This window comes from Diabrotica undecimpunctata, chromosome 9 (genome assembly GCF_040954645.1).
Source record: "Diabrotica undecimpunctata isolate CICGRU chromosome 9, icDiaUnde3, whole genome shotgun sequence".
NCBI classification, from domain to species: Eukaryota; Metazoa; Arthropoda; class Insecta; order Coleoptera; family Chrysomelidae; genus Diabrotica; species Diabrotica undecimpunctata.
The window spans coordinates 117,036,664-117,050,162 of record NC_092811.1 but is presented as its reverse complement, the minus strand read 5'-3'; the positions used below and the strand labels follow the sequence as shown (position 1 = coordinate 117,050,162).

Genomic DNA, 13,499 nt, shown 5'->3' with positions numbered 1-13,499 from the left:
TTAATTATTTCATATTTATTTAGAGGCGACATTTATTTTCTTTTACTTAATTATTAATATTATAGTTTATAAGTGAAGTATTGTTTCATTTCCCGTTCCATATACCATGGAACGTTTGGAGTTGTGGTCTACAGTAAGCGTGGGTCGTGCAGCAAATCTGCCTGGCGCCCGCTTAACATACATAGATTGATAAGAGAAGTCTTAACGAATCCCCACTTGAACATAGCGGGCTACGCCTTTGTTATCATCCGACAGCCAGTGTAGCAACGTAGCGTCCGCGCATGCGCGGTGAGTTGTTGCACCATCTACAGCAAATTGCTACCAAGTAGAATGAAGTTTCGTCGGGTATGATTAAACATTTCCCCTTTTTTGGCAGCATTAGCATCGGGCGGTAAGGCTAAATACTTATTGGACCGCCCTTGTATTTATACTACGATGTTTTAAAAATTGTTGTTCGGATTAGTAGACTGCTAAAACAAGAAAATTGTGGAAAACGTAATGCGTTCATATTAATTCGCACTGTCTAACAGTTTTTTATTTTGAATTAGTCAGCAAAGATTGACTGTACATCCTTATTAAAATTATCATTATATTGCTGGGGGCATAAAAAACAATCTTGGACCAAAATATAATTTCACTATATAATAATTAATCTTTTAGGAAACAAATAAAAGTCAACTCAATAAGTTTTTAAATGAGAATCATAATGCATTATACTATCGAAGCTTAAAATTGAATTTGGAATATTTATTGAAAAAAATATAAATCAAACTTTACATGCTCACACATAGGTTGGTTCGTGTTGAAACTTTTAAAATTTATATAAAAAATATAAAAATCATGCCAAATTATTATCGCGCTTAATACGCAGTTCCAAAAAATGGAGATTATATTATTTAAATTTAACCAACGTAGAAATGCACGATTTTCGAACTAAAATTCAGATTATTACTTAAATCTGTGCATTCTACAATTGAGGCGGTGAAAGGAAAAGTGGTGTAAGTCACTTTTTTTATACAATAGAGATAAGTGCATATTCAAAATTTCCATATTAAAATCTAACAGAAGCAACAGTGGTGCAAGTCATACCTCTTCTATTTGCTCACAGATAGCAGCACAAACTTGACAGTCAAACAAAATCTCTGTAGTAGTAGGGGGAATAGTGGTGCAAGTCAGACTTACACCATTATTCCTTCATTCCAAAGGCAGTTATTAAGTATTATGCGGTTGGGATTTTTCAATATAATGGATGACGACAGTTTCAAGTAATGTGAGAGATGAGCCTAGTATTTTCGCTTACTCAGGAGATGAGTGGGTACCTTCTGATTCTCAACAAGAAAGTACTGGTAAGTTAAACTTATGTGACACAATGCCTGTGTCACAAAGCACATAGAATTACGTGCAGCAAATTCAAAACATGTTGTATTATAACATGCAACACAGTGGCAACTGCACCGGCCAATATAGAAACTGAAAATTTGCCTTGGCCTTGTTACAGTTAGTTCAAAGTGAAAATAACAGTATCGAAATACCACAAGTTTATGGTAAGCGGACACTCTTACTTACCAAACGTTTATGTACCTGAAGATTGGTTTTCAGTCATAGTTCGGTGTAGAAAGAAAAAAGCTTATTTTCACAAAAATGCTTAGAGAAGACTTTAAAGATCTGACACAATTCACTAAATAAATTACAAAAAGAAAAACCAATACGGATAACCAATCAATCAGTTGCATAGGGTGGGGCTGGCCAGAAGTGGACGATCGTACTTCTCCTAAACGTCCGAAATGCTTTAACAGCTTGAAATGAAGAGGTAATGAAAGCTTTACGATAGAGGTGTTCGGATTACTTGATGAATTTGATCTCGGATTGTCAGAGATTCTCCGGTGAAAATTTTTCTTGACTTCCAGTTTGTTTTTGATCTTTTTAGATGTTGATTAGTGGAACAAACGATCGATTTGATTTCGATCCACAACTTTGCTTGCAAAATAAAAATTCGCACAGAAAAATGATTTTTGCCCATTATATTTAGTATTATGTATATCTAAATTTACGAAACATTCATCATTTATATATTAGAACTAAAAATTTGTCATGATTTTTATGTGATCTCTTCAACACTGAGCCTACCTTTGGACTTAACGATGCCAATCCGAGTCTTACCCTTCTGGCGTTAGATGCAGCACTGGTAGTTGACATACTCGACATTAAAGATTCTTTAGAATTCATGCGCTTTATACCGCTAGGTGGTAATCCGGCACCGTGTACTTGGCAAGTACCAGGTTTTATTTTTGAAGGAGATTTGCTTACTTTCGTAATGGGTGCGAACAGTCCGAAATTTGGACGACATTCGAAATACCTAAAACAAAACAAATGTCAGTATGATAATAATGAACATTTTAGCATGTACTTAGTTGATTCTTATGGATTTTAGGGTTTCACAGGAAAATCATAATGATGGACATTTAGATGTGTATTTATTGGAGGTCAAACGATAACTCTCTTAAAACTAATTGATATTTATATTTATAGGTATAATCTTTGTCTCCAAAATAACGTAAATACACTTAACAGGTTACTAGGTCTTGTATTTTCAAAAAATGTATTTATTTTTTTATTCCATATAAAGGTATAGTACTTCAAAAGTATTCACACCAAATTTGAAGTAAATTAAAGCAATATTACTGCAGTTATAGAGATTTGAATACCGCGCGTTATATCAGTTGATAAAATTTAAACGCTTTTTTCTCCAAATTGTTTTACCGCGTGATAGGCACGATTTTTCGAGAAACAATTGACCGATTTTACTGAAATTTTGCCCATTCATCTTTATAGTATTCTTTCATGACTAAAGAAAGGGATTTTCAATCGGTTGACTCGTTCTTGTTTTATATGAAAAAAATGTTTTAATTACGATGAGAATCGGAAAAATGCTAAAAATAAGAGACGAAAATTCATTCAAACATATTTAAACACTTTAATCTTCATTTTTTTTTCAATCTCATTGTTCTCTTTGTGGTTCCATATAAAAGAATAGTACTTCAAGAGTATTCACACCAAATTTGATGTAAATTCGAGCAATATTACCGGAGTTACGGAGATTTGAATACCGCGCAGTCGGTACGTGCGGTAGACACGATTTCTCGATAACGTATCGATCGATTTTGCATTTGCATTTTGCTGAAACTTTGCACAGTTCATCTTTATAGTATTTTTTCATGACTAAAGAAAGGGATTTTCAATCGGTCGACTCGTTCTTGATTTATATGAAAAAAATATTTTAAGAACGATGAGAATCAGAAAAATGCTAACAAATAAGAGACGAAAACTCATTCAAACATATTTAAAAACTTCAACCTTCATTTTTTTTAATCCCATTGTTCTCTTTGTGATTTTATTCCATATAAAAGTATAGTACTTCAAGAGTATTTACACAAAATTTGAAGTAAATTTGAGCAATATTACCGGAATTATAGAGATTTGAATACCGCGCGGTCGGTACGTGCAGTAGGTACGATTTCTCAATAACGAATTAATCGATTTTGCTGAAACTGTGCAGAGTTCATCTTTACAATATTGTTTCGACGTAATTTTCGTCTATTATTTGAAACCGATTGACCGAATGAAAATTCCTTCGTTTAGTCATAAAATAATATTATAAAGATGAACTGTGCAAAGTTTCAGCAAAATCAATCGATTCATTGTCGAGAAATCGCGCCTACCGCAAGTACCGATTGCGCGGTATTCAAATCTCTATAACTCTGGTAATATGGCTCGAATTTACTTCAAATTTAGTGTAAATACTCTTGGAAGTACCGTACTTTCAAAATACAAAACCTATGTAACCCCTTAACAGTCTGCTAACTCGCGGCTTTGGCTATTACACCACCCGCACTCCATGGGCGTCATAATCGTAGAGGCTACGGTTTCTTACAACATATATTATCTAATAATGAACATATATTTTATATAATAGAAGAAAACAATTAAAAGAAAAGATGCAGGAGAGAGCCAAAGAACAATTAAAATGGATGTGGATGTTAAAAGAACGGACAAATCAGAAATGGCGAAATAAGAGAAAGCCTCAAAATTAAACCTTTGCTAAACGAAATACAGCAAAAGAAAATGGTCTAGTTCAGATATTTACTAGGTATGGACGATAATTGGACTAGGTATGGTAAGTAAAGAGATTATGGGAGGCAAAATCAATAGGAAAAATAGAAGACAACGTCCCATTAAAGTCTGGAACACTGACATGATAGAAATACTCAAAAATAGGGACAAATCATGGCAGAAAGCAAACCAAACTTATTTGGTATGCTTTAAGTGATGACGTATGTCTAAAAATTCTCCGTCCTATCGGTAATAGTGTAAAAGGAAGGATTAGCAATACTTTATTTTAAACCTACCTTTTTCCGTTAACAGAACCATCATTTTTACCCCTAGGATCATCTAGCTCTACTCCAACCCATTCTCCAGCTGCAAATTCAGTAGCACCCATATATCTTACAGTACCCACTTTGGAGCCTTGACTACTTTTAATAATAACGCGATCTCCTATTTTAAAATCGATCACATGGGAAGCCGATGATATAAGACTTATGTTTGATCCACCTACAACATAAACATGAGCTTTAATGATTTAATTGGGGAGAAATGCAGCAACTACACAAATTTACATAAAACACTTATAGTTTTATTATAATGATTGACAATAATTATGCATAAAATGATTAATATTAATAGAAAACCTAATATCACTCAGAGCTCTATTTTGAACAGCATAATATTAAAAGCTTTTAACACACTCTGAAGACTCATCTTCGTTTTTTTTGTTTCAAGCTTCTGTCTAGTCTTTATATTCTGTCTTAGTCTGAACTGTTGACTCCTCCATGACCACACTAATTCAACATTATTTCCATAAAAGTCATAAAATAAATTTCTCTAATTTGCTTTTAAAATCACGAACTATAAAAGAAGACTTATCAGGAGCTTAAAGAAGGAAGGCTCGTGAACATCAAGGAGCAAGCTCTGATACTAGCCAGACGATCACACAACGAAAACCTCGAAACCTTCTTGAGGGAGAACTGAAATGACACCGACTGCAAGGTGATCCACATTTACCGGGAGTGCTCTCGACGAGAAAATTATAAAAATATTGTGGTAAAAAAGACAGTGATCCTCAAAAACTACTATGGCAAAATCATGTCCTAAATGAAATAGAATCCATAAAAGATATCTTAAAAAAACTTATTGATGAAGTCCACCACTGATGATGAACACCACTGGTCAAGTGGATATGTACGAAGAAAAGTCCTGTAATACGACAGAAGATGACTTTAAGAAAAAATTGAGTGGAAAGTTGTTAAGCTTGAAGAACTTCCTAAATCCAAATTTCCAGAGATCAACAGTAAGAGATCTGAAAGTTACATTAGCCCGTCTTAAAAAAAGAAAGTAAAGGACTCAGAGTAGAGCGCTGGACAATCCTGACCTCAAGCGGACAACCCATGGATGATTACATGTGAGTATTCGGGCTAACAAGAGTCCGAGGTAGAATTGAACAGGTTGTACTGAAAGTCCTATTACCAACTCTATCATGCTAGGTTTATACAGTTGGATGAAAAGAAATTTGCGCAGTTTTGGGGCATTATTGAATCAAAATCTATGACAATTGCTTACGCGTAGTAGACGAAAGAAACATCTCGGACTAACTATGAATATACAAAACACTAAAATTGGAACCTCTATCTTTTGTTAGCTGACCCGTGTAGCCAGAGGAACTCTTTAAACTCCTCAAAAGATAGTTTATGAATATATCAAGATCATGACACTTCCTGGTGAAGTTTAACGAAAACAATAAAAAGGAAAGATTTGGTACAACTGTCTTACGACCAGGTGCCAAAAACAAGAAGTGTTTTGCCTGATATAAGGAGAAGAAGAGAAGCTGTTGAGATAAAAAAAGACAGCTCTTAAAGTGTTTGAACAAAATACCATATTATTATCTTCACTATCGGCACCTCTCTTTATCTACAACAAAGTTAAGTTCGTTACTGAAATGTTCTTCAGCGCATATCAAGCGCTAGTCTACCCAATCCTGAAGATGACTTCCTCAGAGGAAGTACAAACTTAAACCGCTCTAGAAATTTCTATCATTTAACATATCAATTTACATCATTTAACATATCAAAAGATTTTACACTTACTTATAGATACGGGAGATTTTAGAAGACCGTGAGTACTACCAGTAGGAGAAATCGAATTCCTTATAACGTTTTCGGGTGATGGAGTAGTAGCATAGCTAACACCTTCTAAAGGTTCTTTTGTTAGTCGAGTTAATCTGGAAAACACGCCTTTCTTGGCTTCACATTGAAAATATCTTATACCATTAACAGATCCATCATTTTTACCTGAAAATAACAAAACAATTGATTAAAAAATAATATTCTAATAAAAAAATTTAATAAAAAACTATATTCTTTCAGGAAATGTTTTAAATTGCATCTGGGGAAGGTAGAAGGGACAAGTTTTCTTGCCAAAAAATAGAGCAACAGAAGTCAATATAGCGGAGATTTACCGAAGACACACAACTCCTCCTAGTTACCTTAGAATCCTTTGGCAGCCAGTATATTCACTGGCCACTGTATGACAAATAACAAAGATGTCAATACCAAGAAGAATAACTTGTGAAACTGTATTTAATAGGGAAAAGTGAAAACACTCAAATGCAACGCAAAATAGATCCAATTAAACATGGCTACAAAAAAGAAAAAGAATGGAATATTCACAAAAGGCGCTAAAAAAAATGGTGTGGTTGTTTGAAAAGTACAGATGATTAAACAAGCACTTTTCATATTAACAATGAAAAAGTATATTAAAAGATATTAAAATTTGACTCAAAAACATTCAAGGGTTGAAAAAGTCCCATTATATTTCTCTGATTGCGTGTTTAGACATTGATGATGGTTTACAATTTTTATGTTGTGTTGAGATTATCCACCAATTCTCGAAATATGGTTTATTACGATCAGTTATTGTATCTATTCCCTTGGTAAAAAGATAGTGGCGCTGTTGCCGATATAAAATATGCCCTATGCCTGTCTCATTTGAAAGCATCGCGGTCAATTCCATTTTAAATATTACAAGTTCACATCTTTGACTACCGATATTGTATATCTATTTACACACAAATGTATTTATCAGAAATTTGAAACCCTGAGAGTTTATGTACTAGTTAATATAAAGATATCAAATAAAATACTCACCAATTGCTTCATCTAATGCGATACCAGCCCACTCTCCAGGAGCAAACTGTGTTTCACCAATAAAAGCAATATGTCCAGGTTTCGTCCCAGAAACCCAAACTTTTTGACCAATTATAAAACTGTCAGTGTCTTCCGTCAGAATAGTACTGGAATCTGTTTATAAATTACAACATATAAAATAAAAAGAAAATTAAACAAATATATCTGTTATTGCTACTATTAAATAATACATATAATATAATGTATACAACAAAGTATATATATTTATGTTATAAGAAATGTATGAGCCTTTACCCATGAATTAGTAAAAAGAGTACCATAAGATCTTTTGGTCGCGGTTTATTACGGGGTTAAAAGTTAATAGCTAAGAGTTTAATCATTATTTACAAACAGCATCCTCTAATTTTACTTTTTTGTGAGAAATGAAATGTCATTTTATTACTTTTATTCGAATAATATAAAAGGTATGAGTACTGTGATAACAAAATCATTGTTTTGTACATCACAGATTCAATGACATCAGAAATAAAAACTATTATAAGTTACTAACTGGCAAGTAAAAAAAAATATTTTCCCAAACGATTATTGGGTGTACCGCTTTCTTCGTCTCCACTAAAGACAATCAACTATTATTGTTAAGTGTCTAATCACACTATCATTTTACACTCGATCGCTTATAGGAGAGGTAATGAAGCACTAAACCTAACAATTTTTCGCAGCATCAGCATGATGGATTGCTGGGCAACTTTCTCGATTCGGGAGAGTGTCAAGAAAGTCAGGAAAATTCGGAAAATATCGAAGGAAATTAATTCAATTTTGCTACTTCAAAGGTTTCCGAGGTCGCTGAACACGAATATCACGACGGCGATAGTCCCCGAGGTACCTAGTGTCCAGGGTGGACATCGTTTTCGTGGAGTTTTGTTAATTTCACTCAAAATAAGTCGAGAGTCATTATTCGGGGGTTTCCGAGGTGGCTGAATACGAATATAAATGACGGCGATAGTCCTCAAGGTACCTAGTGTCCAGGGTGGACATCCTCTACTGGAGTTTTATGTTATTTTCAATGAAAATCAATCGTAAGTCATTACTCGGAGGTTTTTGGAATCGCGGAACACGAATATCATGATGTCGATGGTCTCTGAAGTATCCGATATACATAAAAGCTGGTACAAACAACTGGAAATATCTTGAGTATTACATCATTTAAACTGGTATCTATATTTGTATTTTAAATTGTTTATTTAAGATTTATAGTAAAAGTGTGGTATAGTTGTTTCCATAATTATTTTGAATATATTTTATGTAATTTTTCATTATAGATGGAAAAAACTGACCAAGGATACACTTTACTTTATGAATTAAAAAACTTCCATCTATTACAAAATCGATCCATACAGGATAGCGTAGATCAATAGATAGGAAATCCTAGTAATACAAATTAGAATTCAGACAAAGGCAGAAGATGAAAAAATAGAAATGGAAAGAATAAGACAAAGTAAGTCAGAAAAATTAAAAACAGACCTACATTATAAAAATTAATAGTGAGAGCAAAAGCACAAATATACTCAAAGGATCCACACATTTTAAAGGGACCAAAATATACATAAGTGTAGACATCCCAAAGCAAATATTCTTATAACTGCAAGTAGCTGTGAGTACTAGAGCACTAGACAAAGACATTCAGCAATTTCAAAACAATGATATAGAAGAAATGGAAAATGGAAAACATTGAAGAACACAATCAATTACTGGAAATCAAAAATAGAGCTAGAATATTTAGTCAGAGATCTCCCATAGAAAGTACAAATGAGACACAAATAACAAAGACAAGCAATACTTCGAAAAACTAATGAAGAATAAAGGAAATCGTAAAAATGAAGAAGGGAAATTGGCTGTGACAAGAATTTAAAGGCCGAAAGAGAAAACGCATAAAAAAATCGAAACAAATGAAAAATCAATAAGATACGAATAGGAACATGGGATATTAAGACCCTATTGAGAACTGGCTAAATGGATGTGCTGGTGAAAGAGAAGAAATTGGTTAAAATCTTACAAGAAACTCGATGGAAAGCGAGAAGGGCAATCGTAAAAAACAAAATCTCCAACGTTTTATTCCGGAGATACAAAACATCATTGGTTTGACGATGGATGCAAAAATGCAACAAAAGAAAATAATGAAGCCTTTAGAAAGATGATTACCCGACTAACTAGAACAACTGCAGAGAAGTACCAGACAAAGAGAAGAGACGAAAGGATGATACATAAAAGAAAATAACGAAACCGCTTAAATAAGGAACTTAAATATATAGAAAACCTCAACAGAGAGAAATAATTCAGAGCATTCTACAGTGAAGTTAACATCAACAGAAAATAATTCAAGGCAATCACAAGACAATGCAGAAGTCAAAATGGCGACAAGGAAATATGTATTGAATAGATGGGTGGAGTACTTTAACCAGGCACTTAATATAGAGGAAGAAGGAGAAAATCTGGAAGACGAAAGAGATGAAGTAAAGGGAACAGACGATAGGGAAGAGGAACCACAAAAGATTCTTGAAGTTAAAGATGCGGTAAAAAAACTAGCCTGAAACAAATCACCCGGAATAGATAATCTCCCAGCTGAACTATATAGGGTGTCCCATAATTAATTGGACATTAGCTAATGGGTGATAGCTGACATCAAAATAAAGCGTTTGAGCTCAAATTGCTTAGGCAAAATGTTGCTAGTTTTCGTTCTACGGGATGATTAATTAATATTTTTTTATATTATTTTTAGGGATATATTGAAAACTATTTAACCGATTTAAGTGAAATTTGGTATTTTGCTATTATTTAGTATGCCTAATATGAAAATGATATTAGTTTTACTATTGACACTAGGTGGCGCCACCTACTATAACATTAGTTCATTAATGTGGCCATAATGTTTTTGTCCGCCCTGTATAAACATTTTAGGAAAAAAACATGAAATAACATTCAATTCTACACAAAAAAGGTATTCTTGTTTCAAATCAAAAAAGTACACCGTTTTCGAAATAAACGTATTTTGTTAATGATACGCATGTCTGTTTTTAATTTTTCGCAAAATAAACAGGTACCTAGGTATGCTTTGAACTTAATGGCAACGTCAAGACGTAACTACGAATTTATTTATTATTAATTGTCAAAGTGCATTGCGAGTCATTATTTGTCAAAGTGTTATTAAATTTTTTATAAAACACTTAAGACAAAGGTAAAATGCCAAGTCATAGTGAATTTTCTAATGTAGAAATACGGATATGATCTGTGTGTATGCCTATAAAAATTTTTGTTCTCATAAAGCAGCTCAACGCTATTTCGAACTTTATCCCAATAGAAGGCAATCAAACCATAAAACTATTAGATCATTGGTAGACAGATTAGGCGCAACAGGGTCATTTTCATCCGCATCCGCATCAAAAAAATATTAATGAATCACCCTGTAGAACGAAAACTAGCAACATTTTGCCTAAGCAATTTAAGCTCAAACGCTTTATTTTGATGTCAGCTATCACTCATTAGCTAATATCCAAATAATTATGGGACACCCTGTATAAAGAAGGTGGCCACGATACCATAATGACATTACAGCAGCTTATAAAAGAAATATGGACACAGAAATCCCTCCCCAATGGATACTTGGAATATTTTGTACCATACACAAAAAAGAAGCTATCTTTGAATGATCTAACCACAGAGAAATTACGCTTCTAAATGCAGCGTATAAAATATTTTCCACAGTACTATGTCACCGTATGGCACCATATGCAGAACGGATAGTAGGAAAATACCAGGCTGGTTTCAGAGGCGGTAAATCGACAATTCCTCAGATTACAACCCTGAAACAAATTTTAGAAAAAACACTGGAATATGGCATTGATACTCATCACATATTTATAGACTACAAAGCAGCCTACGACTCTGTAAATAGAAGAGAAATGTTCAAAGCAATGAAAGAGCTAGGAATACCAAATAAGTTGGTCAATTTAACAAAACTAACTTTTGAAAAAGTTGAATGTAGAGTACGAATTCAGGGAGAACTGTCTGAACCTTTTAAAACAAATAACGGGCTGCGCCGGAGAGACCTACTGTCCTGTATACTATTCAATCTGGCTCTGGAAAAATTAATACGTATGTCACAAATCACAACCATTGGTTCAATATATAATCTTCTTCTTCAAGTGTCATCTCCGCGGCGGAGATCGGCAATCATCATAGCTATTCGGACTTTTGAGACGGCTGCTCTGAAAAGTTCATTTGATGTACATCCGTACCACCCTCTCAGGTTGCGCAGCCATGACATTCTATGCCTCCCTATGCTTTTTTTTTCCTTGGATCTTTCCCTGCATAATCAGTTGGAGCAAGGTGTATTTCTCTCCACGTGTAATATGTCCGAGATATTAAAATTTTCATGTTTTAATTATATTTAAAATTTCTATTTCTTGATTCATCCTTCTCAGAACCTCTTTGTTTGTGACGTGTTCTGTCCACGATATTTTCATAATTCTTCTATACACCCACAGCTCGAATGATTCCAGTTTTTTCATTGATGTCGCATTCAAGGTCCAAGATTCCATTCCATAAAACAAAGTCGAAAAAACATAGCACCTCGCCAACCTAACTTTTAGTTCCAATTTTAAATCCCTTGTACATAGCACTCTTCTCATTTTGTTGAAATTTGCTCTAGCCTTTTCTATTCTCATTTTGATCTCCTGAATGTAATCATTTGTGGAGTTAATCATTGTTCCCAGATATGCATATTTGTCCACTTGTTCGACGTTGATTCCGTTTATTAGAAGATTCTCGTTATTTCTTTGAGTTTTCGATATTCTCATAAATTTCGTCTTCTTGACGTACATTGTTAGACCGTACTCTTTTCCATACTTCGCTATTATGGTCACCAGTCTCTGAAGATCTTCAATATTTTCAACTAAAATCAGTGTCGTCTGCATATCCAATGTTGTTAATAGGAACTCCATTTACCTTTATTCCAGCTGTTTCACCCTCAAGAGCTTTTTTCAGGATCTCTTTGGAGTAGGCATTAAAAAGACTTGGCGACAATACGCATCCCTTAGCCCTAGGCCTTTGCAAAAACCAAATTGTGTATCATTAACGTCTATGTCCGTCCAGTTGGTGATATATTCGGTTATGGATGACTTTTAGAAGTAACTTAAGCACATGAGACATCAAGCTAATGGCGCGGTAATCGCTGCATTCTCTTGCGTTTTTCTTTTTGGGGAGACAAATAAAAATCAACGTTAACCACTCTTTGGGTAATACGGCTGAACTATAAATTTGGTTCAAGAGTTTCACTAAAACATCAATGTGCTTCTCATCTAGAATTTTTAGGATTTCTAAAGGAAGCATGTCAGGTCCAGGGCTTTTCCTACTCTTCATAGTTTTTAATTCGTGTAATATTTCTTCTTTAGTAACATACGGACCTATTTCTTCTGACGTAAGTTCTATGTGCTCCAGATCTCCTCTTTCATCATCGAACAGTTCGTCGATATATTCTGCCCAACTTTGTACTTTCTCGTCCATCTGTGTTATAATAGTCCCATCCCAGTGTCTATCCAGAAGTGCACTAGTGGGATTTTGTTTTCGTCCTGCCAGTTCTTTAACTTTCTTGTGTAGGTTAAACAGATCATATTTATTTTGAAGGTCGTCGATCTCTTTGCATTTCTCTTCAAAGTATTTTTCTTTTGCCTGCTTTATCATCTTCCTGATCTCGTAGTTTATTTCTCTGTATTTATTGCTGTCTTTGTTTTTAAATTGTCTCCGTTGTTCCATCATATTGAGTATCTCGTCATTCATCCATTCTTCTTTTCTCCTTATATAATAAATCAGTGCACATCTTTGCCTATGCTGATGATATCAATATTGTTGGGAGATCGGAAAACGCTGTACGAGATGCGTATGTAGCATTAAAAGAATCAGCTACAAAAATGGGTTTAATAATAAACACCAACAAAACGAATATTATATGAAAATAAGCACGAAACCACAAATCCTACGACCACTTGTTATAGAAAACGACGTTATTGAAGCAGTGAACGAATTTGTATACCTGGGAGCGCTCCTTAACACTGAAAATAATACTACTGCAGAGATAAATCGCAGAATTTGCACGGCCAACAGATGCCATTTTGGGCTCAATCTCCTTCTTAAATCCTCAATTATATCGAGAAATACAAAAATAAAACTCTACAAAATAATGATACC

General features: G+C 34.0%; 1 protein-coding gene across 7 annotated transcripts in view; it reads right to left on the bottom strand.

Moving 5' to 3' along the window:
• CLIP-190 (Cytoplasmic linker protein 190) overlaps positions 1-13,499 on the bottom strand; it is a 199,219-nt gene that overhangs the window by 68,651 nt on the left and 117,069 nt on the right. For 5 of the 7 annotated variants that reach the window (XM_072544143.1, XM_072544146.1, XM_072544144.1 and 2 more), the window contains 4 exons: positions 7,260-7,412; positions 6,201-6,404; positions 4,407-4,611; positions 2,128-2,356 (listed from right to left, as the gene is read on the bottom strand). In XM_072544143.1, coding sequence (XP_072400244.1) covers positions 2,128-2,356; positions 4,407-4,611; positions 6,201-6,404; positions 7,260-7,412 — 791 coding nt within the window. The remainder of the gene's footprint in view (positions 1-2,127; positions 2,357-4,406; positions 4,612-6,200; positions 6,405-7,259; positions 7,413-13,499) is intronic. The other 2 variants (XM_072544145.1, XM_072544147.1) reach the window with 1 other exon arrangement.